The 11,095-nt window shown below is 43.7% G+C and overlaps 1 protein-coding gene across 1 annotated transcript; it reads left to right on the top strand.

The window, feature by feature from the left end:
• Nucleotides 1-271: 271 nt before the first annotated feature.
• LOC311179257 (large ribosomal subunit protein uL6-like) lies at nt 272-868 on the top strand (the record flags this gene model as incomplete). Its single annotated transcript, XM_084246364.1, has 1 exon — nt 272-868. The coding sequence occupies exon 1, from the start codon at nt 290-292 to the stop codon at nt 866-868; it is 579 nt and encodes a 192-aa protein (XP_084102490.1). The 5' UTR covers nt 272-289.
• Between the last annotated feature and the right edge of the window lie 10,227 nt (nt 869-11,095).

Genomic DNA, 11,095 nt, shown 5'->3' with positions numbered 1-11,095 from the left:
CACCTCTCTGCAGCTGTCTTTTCTGTCTCCTGTGTCATTCATGAGGACCCTTGTGTTTGCAGTGGGTCCGCCTGGATAATCCAGCTACTCCCCACCCCAGCTCCAGCTCCTTTGTCATGAAGGTGGGGATCAAAATGTGGACATTTCTGAGGGGCCATTATTTTGCCACTATGACAAGCTCAGTGCATATCCATAAAGCCATGTGGAGAGTGTATTCAGTCCCAGGTGTATTTTTAAATATTTTATCAAAATGATATTTCATACGCTCTTTGCCGCATCTACTGTGAGAATGAAGACCATTCTCAGCAATCAGACTGTTGACATTCCAGAAAATGTTGACATATCCCTGAAGGGTCGCACTGTTATTGTGAAGGGCCCCAGAGGCACCCTGCGGAGGGACTTCAATCACATCAATGTCGAACTCAGTTTGCTTGGGAAGAAAAAGAAGAGGCTCTGGGTTGACAAATGGTGGGGAAATAGAAAGGAACTGGCTACTGTTCGCACTATCTGTAGTCATGTACAGAACATGATCAAGGGTGTTTCACTGGGCTTCCGTTATAAGATGAGGTCTGTGTATGCTCACTTCCCTATCAACGTTGTTATTCAGGAGAATGGGTCTCTTGTTGAAATCCGAAATTTCTTGGGTGAAAAATACATTCGCAGGGTTCGGATGAGACAAGGTGTTGCTTGTTCAGTATCTCAAGCCCAGAAAGATGAGTTGATTCTTGAAGGAAACGACATTGAACTTGTATCAAATTCAGCTGCTTTGATTCAGCAAGCCACGACAGTTAAAAACAAGGATATCAGGAAATTTTTGGATGGTATCTATGTTTCTGAAAAAGGAACAGTTCAGCAAGCTGATGAATAAGATTTAAGTTGTCCAGCTACAGAGCAGCAAGATAATGGATGATTTCCTAGACCTATTTGTGATACATCTTTAAGATGCAGTAATAAAAGTCATCATTGATTTGGGACTTTTTTTTTCCTTAAGCTAATTATCCTTTCAAACTTTTAAGCAAATAAACAGTTCAAGTCAGTCCTAGTGTGCTAAGAAAAGTAACAAGAAACAGTTTTACCGGAGGACTTTACAGAGAAAAGGCTTGAATCTGATTTCCAAAGGAATATCAAGGGTGTTACAGGCAAGAGGAATATAGTAACAGTGTCAGATGACTTGAAATTGTTAATTGGATATAAAAATTAAGAAATTTTGTAGTGATCTAAAATGAATGTTGTGAGGCAAGTATGTGTCATTCACTTGTCTATACCAGTAACTTTTTGTGAAAAGGCAACTGAGAAATAGAACAAAGAGTTTTGGTAAGAGTTGGAATATTGAATTTATGATAAACATGGTTTCAGTGCTCCAGGATCCTCTCAGTCTTAAATCTTTGATTTGCTTCAGGCATTTATTTCAGCATCCTAGTCCCTCATAATTTTAAATTAAGAAAAAATAGATAACAATCACTTGGAACATGTATGTTTTAGTGAGACCTTAAGCCAAAAAAATAAGGTTTTTCCATATTAAAGAGTTAATCTTTGGTTTAAAAATGGTTAAATTTTTGATAATGTAAATTAAACACTGTAGTGTTTAAAATTTAAAAAAAATGATATTTCATACAATGCTGCAACTTGCTTAGTTTCACTTAACAGTGTATAATGTACAACTTTGCATGTCTGGATAGGTAGATCCAGTAAGGTCATGTTTTAAAGGAAGGCTTCCTCCTGAAAATTTGAGAAAATGTGGGGTTTTATTTTGCTCTAGAAAAACACGAGAAGGAAAGAAGAGGATTCTAGGAATTCCTCCTAAGGGTCACTGCAATGAAAAACGAAAGTGAAAAGTGGAAGAGAAACACTTTCATTTATTTATGTATCACAGGTGACTGTGACATTTCAGAAAGCTCTGGATGTCCGATTGCATTGAGCTTAACTTTGGTAAAGACATTGGATGCCATCTGCAGTGGGCATCTACGAACAGCTTACTGCTTAGCATGCATCTCTCTTACCAACAGCATCTGAATTCCCTTGGAGAATTACAGCTTCCCAGAGGATACATATTATTGAGGTTTAAATAGATGCCCTGCCCACCTATTAGCCAAGAGTGGACACAGGACCAAGCTAGGCCAATCAAATGCTCCCTTTCCAGAATCTAATTTTTGATTCAGAGTGTTATGGACTCATGCTTCTGTGTCCCTTCCCCATTCATATAACTGAAATCTGAACCCCAATGTGCTGGTATTTGGAGATGGGGCCTTTGGGAGGTAATTAGGATCAGATGAGGTTGTGCAGGCAGGGGTGTCAGGATAAAATTAGTGACTTGATAAAAAGACACCCATGTCCACATACCAACGAGAGGCCATGTGAAAGCACGGGGAGAATCTCAAAATTCTGGAGAAGACCTCTGGTTGGGTTAGCATCTAAAAACTCTTGGAGTTATCACAAAAGACTGGGAACAATCCATGATAGTGAACACTTTCTGCTGCTAGACAGGGCAGGAACAGAGCAGCCAGAGTTCTGCAGTTAGAACCCTGCACTCGAACCACATGGCTGACGTGGAGAAAGAACAGTTCCCACAGAAAAGCGGGGGAATTGTTATCCCAAAAAAGGACCAGCAATACCGGGGAGCCAAAAATAATAGAGGTTCGCAAAGCCTGTGCCAAGGAGCACATCCGGGTGCTTACGAGGTCGACCGGAAGATGGAATCTGGAAACAAAGATGGTTTATTCCTGGTTTTTGACCATTCCTTTGCTTTCTAGGACAACACTGACATTTTCTTCCTCTCTGTGAGTGAGGAGGCCCTTCTAAATTTGTCTTAGCAAATCACTTCCTGGAGGTTTTGCACTATGTACAGGAGATAAAGGAAGAACTACTATACATCCACCCTAAATGTGGGTTTCTTCATGAGCTACACTTTAGATGGAATTCTGCCTGTATTATCAAAGCCAAAATGTGTGAGTCTACTTTGAAAATGTTTAAAATACAAAGAGGTGTGTGTGTGTGTGTGTGTGTGTCTATGTGCACTTATGTGAAAACTCTTCTCCAAATAGAGGGATTAAAGAGGGCTGAGTCACCTAATAACTCAACAATTTTTAAAGGAAAGTAGTATACCTATTAAATTTGACCTGTAATGTTTATTTTTCCTACATCATGAAAATGTTGATTTCATCAATCAAAGTAGTTGGCTAATGACAGCAACTTAAAAATAATCCCTTGAGAGTTGACGGCCCTGCCAACGCTTTCTATAGTTATTAAGATAGTCATCTTATTACAGTATAAGTATTACTGCACTTTTTTGAAGTTTAATTTCCTCATTCTTCATAAACTGGTGAAAATAATTTAACTTTACTGTTCTTCACATTTGCATGATTACTATGAATCTGTGTTGCTGTGGCCTGTCACCTAAAACTATGTTCCTTTTCTCAACAAAATTATGTTTAAGGCAAATGACAAATAAGCCTATGCTTAGACAAACTTAAAATAAAAATATACCAACTATGTTCGGGTTCCCCCAAAAGCAGACCCTGCCACGAGGACTGGACTGTGGGTAGTTTATTTTGTGATCCCAGGAAGCTCATGGGATAGAGCAGGCAAAGAGGAAGGGGGAGAAGCCATAAAAGGCATATTCATGAGCAGCCACGCTGCGGGCCTGAGGGACTCACCTCCACTGAGGGTCCTTTGAGGAACCATGTAGAACAGTTCCCAAAACAAACCCGCTGAGCGGTGGGGAAGTTGGAGCATTTATCTTCTGACTCTTGAACCTCATTGGTTAAGGGGTGACCTTGGAGACACTGAAGCTGGCACTTTCACCTGGGCTGAGGGTGGAAAAGGGCCTCAGACACAGAAACGGCGCACCCAGTCAGTCGGGGAGGAGGCAGGGAGCGTGCCTGGAAATGTTTCTTACAGCCGCAGGGAAGTGGGGGGGAACAGAGACATGAACGGCATCTTACAGAGATTACCACACTCGTGCGTTGCTCTGATCTGATTCCTTCATGCCCACGTGTGCTTCCTCAGTTACTAACATTTCAAGGTCGTGGCTGCAATTTCTAAAAAAAAGACTGAAAATAACAAAAGTAGCCGGGACACTCTACAATCCTCCCTGCTGCAACCGGTCCCAGGGCCATCTGCCATCTCATCATCTCTCTCTGCTCCCACCTAGTCTAGATTCCCCTTCCCACTACCCAGCGCTACTGTTAGTTTGCGTTGCTTGCTCAGTAGGACAGCTGGGCCTTTATCTCTGAGCGGGTGAGGCCTGGCCGCCTTGCCCTTCAGCCCCTGGCTGCTTCATTGCCCGCCTACCATTATCACCAGTGTAGAAGCACTAAGTGGCACCACAGTGAATCCCCCAAGTTCCAGGTATCTTCGTCCTTGTTCCTGTTATGTAGCAGCAGCTCCAGCTCTTCAAGATAGTTAATTATCTGCATCAGTACAGTAATTTGCATTTACACCTGCTGATCAACAGCATGAAGATCCCAAAATCATTCAGTGGCAGTCAGTGGTTTAGATGCGGTGGAACAATTACTAGATCCCTAGTGGAAATGTCCCCCTCTCTACACACATTATATGAAGACCAAGGCCTTTGGTCTGGAAGAGTTATAAAGAATAAAGTCATAGTTTCCACTAATGGGCCATTGGGAGTATAGTGAATGGGACCGATCTACTTGTGTCCTTTAATGACCATTTCTGTGCATTCAAGGAATTGGGGACACGATGTGTATAGTGACTCCCTAATCCAAGCTCCCCCTTTTACCTTTACTTCATCCCAGTACCCCACAGGTGAAGGTGTTGGTAACTGACTCCATGAGGAGCTAGGGTTTGTCGCCACCCAGCTTACCACCACCAGGGGGGTGTTTATTGCCTCTGTGCTATTGAGCATATGCTTTCTAGGGTCGCTTCCAGCACCAATTGTCTTAGTTTGAGTCCATCCCAAATGAGACCCTGGACAAGACGTTAGACACAGGGCATGATTTTGGAGAAGATCGTAGGAGGCCCAGTGAGAGTGTGGAAGGTGAGAGATGAGGGAGAAAATCCCACTGATGAGTGGGTTACTCCTGTGGACTGCTCAGGCGCCATCCTATTGCATAGCAACTAGGAGCCATGCAGAAAGCATCATCGTTTCCCCCCAAATATGGGAGAACTGGCTCTTCACCCACAAATTCCCATTCTTAATTAGTATATGTTGAATCTCCAGCAATTCCAGGATAACGTGTGAAAGCAGAGTAAGCTCTTGTGGTACCTGTAGGAAATCCCTAGAGAAGGCAGCGAGGGAGGATCTTGAGGAGAGAGGCTCTCAGGGTGCTTAGGAAATGTCACTGAAGCTAGAAGGGAGCCAGGGGGAGACCAAGAGTGCCAGTTCTACCTACTATTCAGTATGTCACGCGGAAACATCAGGAGGAGGTCCAGGTTAACTTGGTGAATTGAACACATGCATTTATCACACCCCCACCCCGAGGTATCACTGAAATGACTGACAAGGAATAAAAACAATTTTACAAGAACCTGGAAGGATAAAGAGAACAGAAGAGGCAACAGCAGACAAGAGCTAGAATGAAATGCTGGAAGACAGAAAGCAGATGGGTGAGTGCTAGCAACGTTAATAGAGCATCAGGGAAATTTGTTTGCTGTGGAAACCATCAAAAAGCAAATGGATCGCTATAAGCAAACCCCAAAAGGTGTAGAAACAAGCAGTAGTTGTTGCCTGTATAGGAAGGGGTACGAGGGTGCTGGACCCAGAGGCCCTCTCCTGTGCAGGCAGGGCAGCACCAGCACCGACATAGCTGGCTCTATTTCCGTTGGTCTTCTGACTGAATGCTACTGAGTCTGGTGGAGGATGGGAGGAAGACTGAAGAAAGGGAAGATTCAGGTAAGTCTACATTCCACATACTGTAGCACATGACCCTCATCCTCTTTCCTCGATTAGAGGAGGCAACTGGCAGCTAGTTTTATTTTCTCCAGACAGGAGATTAGGAGACTCCCTTCTGATGAAACTAAATGGTTAAAAAAAGGCTTACATACCAACATTTAAAAGTTCCCCAATGAAATGACTGATCACAGTAGATAGTAGTGATTGACAAGTACTACAAAAGCACACAGAGCTTTTCAATTTCATGTTTTTAATGCCTGCAATAGGCTAATATTTGCATCACCACCAAATCCATAGCTTCCAAGCCAATTCCTAATGAGATGGTATGTAGAGGTATTTGGATGGTATTTGTGGAATTTGGGGGAGGTGATTAGGTCATGAGGGCAGAATCTTAATGAATGGACATAGTGTCCTCACAGATGACCCCAGAAAGCTTCTGCCCTTCATCCTTAAAAGGACACAACAAAAGAAAAAGTCAGGAGATATTTAATAACAGCAAGAATACACTCTATACAAGGCAGAGACCCAGCAGGACTGAGGAGTTTGCCTACATGGCTTTGGATACCATCTTAATAGCTTAGCTAAGACAAGGCAGGTTAGAAGTGAGGGGCAGGGGTGGGGTGGGGAGAGAGGGAAAGGTTATTTAGGGAGTTTACCAAGCAGGGTACAGTAAACAAAGGTACCTTAGTAAACTAGCAGAGAAAGAACATCTCATCTCATCTTCCCCTGTCCATGGACTGAAACTAACACCACTACCTCCCTGCTTCTCAGGACTTCAGACCTGGACTGAGTCACAGCACTGATGCTCTCAGGTCTCTACTTGCCGACAGCAGTGAGGAACTATTCGGTCTCCATAATTGCATGAGCCAATTCCTCATACTAAATCTGACTATCTATCCATCCATCCATCCATCCATCCATCCATCCATCCATCCATCCATCCTTTATCTAGCTAATAAATGTGCCCTATTGTTTCTGTTTCTCTGGAGAACACCAGTTCATATAGAAGTACGTGAATCTCTTTGTGAGAACTATAGTAATATTAAAAATAAAGCAAAAAAAAAAAGCACTCCAAACTACAGTAAAAAAGATCATGAATTATATAAATAATACTAAATATAATTGATATGTAAGTGGAGTAAATTTCTCACAGAAGGAAAAGTGATAAAACTGTCCCAATGTGCATGTTTACTAACCTGGTCAGCTACCATCCCTTATTTCTCCTGTAAAATTAATTTCTTCTGTTTTAGAGAATTTCTCCTTTGTTCAATCCAAACACAAACCATGGACTTACCAACCAGAGGATCCCACACATAGGGCCAGGTATATGACTCAATCGGGACAACCTGAGTCTTGTTCTGGAAGTTTCTGAATTGAATGGAGAAAGAGGGCTGGATAAACATGGCCTTAGTGTTGCCAGCAGGTGTGTTTTCTGTGTGGAAATCCCTCCTGGCGCTTCCGGCTAATGAGGCGGCCTGAAAGGAGCCTGGAAGTCCCTGCTCTGTCCTGACAACAGGTAAGAAGCCCAAAAGATGAAAAAATCAAGAACTCTACCTTGACCCATAAGAGACAGGAGGACACAGGCAAGGCCAGTGCCCCAGATGCTGCAGAGACAGACAGGCAGGGAGTCTGGATGGCAGCAGCAGAGACTCATGGGCAGAAGCCACTGTGGGAACCAGCGACAGGAAACTGAACTGTGATTGGCACATTGCTGGGGGCTCAGGGGAGAATTTGGAGAGTTAAACATGTCAGGGGACCCAGTCATGGGGGGTCCCCTATCTATTGTGTTTTTGTTTTTTGTTTTTTTACATGCAGGAGTCCTAACAGTAAATACGGAAGAAACATCCCCTCAAGCTTCCAGCATTGGGGGTGGCAGGGAACTTCTGAAACTTGTTGAAGTTTCCTTAAGAGGGTTTGCCTTCAGGGGAAGCTGGTTAGGCAGAGCCTAACCTGTTGGGGAATTTTCAGAGCTTAGCGAAGTTGACAGTAGGGAAACACCCAATGCAGCTTGCTCTAGCCATCCTGTTCGCCGATGGGGGAGGAAAAAGTAAAAAATCTTGTGCAATTGAGCTCCTTTGTATTTGTCCAAAGGTATTGTGAACTTGTAGCCACCCCAAAACTGCCACAGATATTTGTAGCGGCTTATTCATGATGGACAAAACTGGGAAGCAACCAAGATGTCCTTGGGTGGGTGACTGGATAAATAAACCGAGATACACTCAGACAATGGAATACTATTCAGTTGTAAGAAGAACAGAGCCATCGGGCAATGAAAAGATAAGGAGGGACTTAATGCACATTGCTAAGAGCAACAAGCCCATCTGAAAGGGCACCATATGGCGTGATGTCAACTCTATGCCTTGTTGAAAAATGCACAACTATGGCGACAGCAAGAAGATGAGGACTTGCAGGGGTTGGGAGGTGGGAGAAGATAAATAGATAGAACAGAGGATTTTTAGGGCACACTCTGTGTGATGCTACATTGGTGGTTCCCTGATGCATTTGTCCAAACCCGTAGAATGTCCCACACTGAGAGGGAACCAGATTGTAAACTGCCTCTGGGTGATTAGGAGGTGTTAGCGTGAGGTCATCGACCAAAACACTCTGTAATGTTCCACTCTGGTGGGGGATGTTGATGGAGGACTAAGCAAGCAGGGAGCTTATGGGAAATATCTGTCCCTTCCTCTTGATTTTGCTGTGAATCTAAAATGACTCTTGAAAATGAAGTCTTTGAGAAAACCTTGTATTAAGTAGAAGCAATGACTCAGGCATGCAGAGAAATCTGGGGGAGAGATGAAGAAAGAACCACAGGGCGGGAACCAGAGGAAAGGTTGACAGCACTGAAGTTCCTGGTTCCAGTTGTCCTAGCTACGTCCCTGCATTCCTAGCTCACCAGCCAAAAAAAGTCCTCCTTTTGTGCTGAAGTGGGTTGCTCCGGGTTGGATGCAGGCACCCCCACCCCAAGCACATGGCCCAGGCACTGTTGCTCAGGCAGGGGGGCACCACTGACAAGCATTTCTTGTTCCCCTACTAAGTGTGAGGCACCAAACCTAGGAATTGAAGAAATGGAGCATCCAGACAAATGGAATCTTGCAGAGCCCCCGCTGCAAGGGCTCTATGCAGGCAGAAAGCGCACGCGAGGGCCTATGGGGTGCGGGTAGGGAACCCGTGCAGGAGAGGAGAGGACCCTGGGGGACCAGGAGGGAAATGAACATGTGGAGGAGGGGTGGTGCAGCCAGATCTGGGATTGCAAACTCAAATGTTTACCAGGCCAGGCATAGAGTGAGTCAGACCTGGGGTGGCGGGAGTGGGGGGGGGTTGCGGGGATTGTGGGGAACTCAGGCTCCATCTGCAAAGGGCTTCTGTGCCCAACAGATGAATGCTGTCAGGGGACACCCTGGGGTTACCAGATCTTCCAGTTTCTTCAGGAAAAACGAGAAATCTAAATTTTGTTGTGAAATTTATTACTTTTAAATGTTGACAACAACTTTCAAAAATTAAAACAGCATGTGAGCCAAACGTAACACGTCTGCTGGCTGACTCCGGGTCGCGGACCTCCCGGGAGAACTGGGTGCCTTAAGCAAAGGCGAAGCGGGAGGAGGCGCGCTTGTGTTTGTAAGGAGACCTGGAGCAGATGGTTTGTGTGAGAACTAGTAGGAGAGTCTGGAGAGTGAGATGGGGCCTCAAGTCCTGGTGACAGGTTATTCAAGAGAAATGTGTGCAGAACAATATTTTAAGAAGATAAATTTGGTGGCTGAGTGAAGGATGAGTCAGACATGAGAAAGACTAGAATGCTATTTTATTCAAAGATCTGATTTGAAGGGATTGGTAGGTTTGTGTTTTTTAATCGCATGTTGGGGTCCAAGGTATTTTTATGTGAAATGATAAGGTTTTCCTCCCGTGAACCTGAAGCAGGACTGATGTTGAAATGAGAGGTGACTTGGAAGGAAGATGGAGGGTAGATTTGCTTTGCACAGTCTGTTGAAATTGCCCCTAGGTATTTCTATGCTCTCTGCAAAGCCCTTTTTGAATCCAGCGGCTGTAAGCCTCTCACTCCACGCTCCTCATCACTACCTATATATCCTCCATCCAAAGAGAGCTGTGGTAGCCATGAAATTGTCCTATCCAGCTCTCCCTTCTAGAGAATCTGCTGGATAAAGATATCGTATATATACAGAGTGGAATACTACTCAGCTATAAAAAAGGAAAATGATGCATTTGTAACATGGATGTACCTAGAGGCAATTATGCTTAAAAAAATGTCTGACAGAGGAAAACAACTACTGGTATTTCATTTATACGCAGTATCTAAAGAAACAAAGCAAATGAATTAAATAAAACAGAAATAATCTTTCAGACTTGATAATAGTTGCCTTATGTATTTTCATACTCCTTCCTTTGCTGCATATATCTTGATGAGTGTTACATCTTCTTGATGTACTGATCTGTTGATCATTAAATAATGTCCATCTCTGTCTCTTGTTACCCTTTTTAGCCGAACTTCATTTTATTTGATGTATACATGGTTGTCCCTGACTTTTGGGGGGGTCTCATTTGCTTATGGGATTGTCTTCCAATTTTGTACACTGAGACCATGTTTATCTTTGGAGCTGCCTCCTGGAGACAGCAGAAAGTCGGGTGTTGTTTTCTGACCCAGCCAGCCATTCTGTGCCTTTGGACCTACGAGTTCAGTCCATTTACACTGAGGGTGATTAGTGATATGTGAGCATTTGCTCCTGCCATTTTGCCTTTAGTTTTTTCTTCCTCTATTTCCTTGATCAGTTTATTGTGGGTTTTCTTCAAGTCAGATAGGAGATCCCCTTCCAGCAGTTCTTGGAGGTGAGGTGCAGTGTTGGCAAACTTTTACACTGTACAGATGTTGATCTATAAAGATGCATGCCTGAAACTCACATAACATTACAATGCAACGTCATTTCAGTTTAAAAAGCAAGTGTTAGCTGCAGCTGGCCCTCCCTTTTGGGATTGGCGGCAGGGCACAAGCCTAGTCATGCTCCCAGAGGCGCCTCCCGGTCAATTCCATACATTTGTCAAGCCATTCATTTAGATTTTACTATATGCACATTTTACCTTAATAGACCTGAATTTACCAAAAAAAAAAAAAACAAAGTAGGAAAGCCAAAGATGCTCTGTGGTCACTTACAAAGCAGCCTTTGTATTTCCCAGTGGAAAGTGGACAAGCTGAGGAACAAAATCTGCATTTAGTGGAGTCACCGACCACAA

The sequence above is a fragment of the Talpa europaea genome (assembly GCF_964194135.1).
Source record: "Talpa europaea genome assembly, chromosome: 10".
Lineage (NCBI taxonomy): Eukaryota > Metazoa > Chordata > Mammalia > Eulipotyphla > Talpidae > Talpa > Talpa europaea.
Note: the sequence above shows the minus strand (reverse complement) of the source record. Positions and strands in the feature narration are given on the sequence as shown.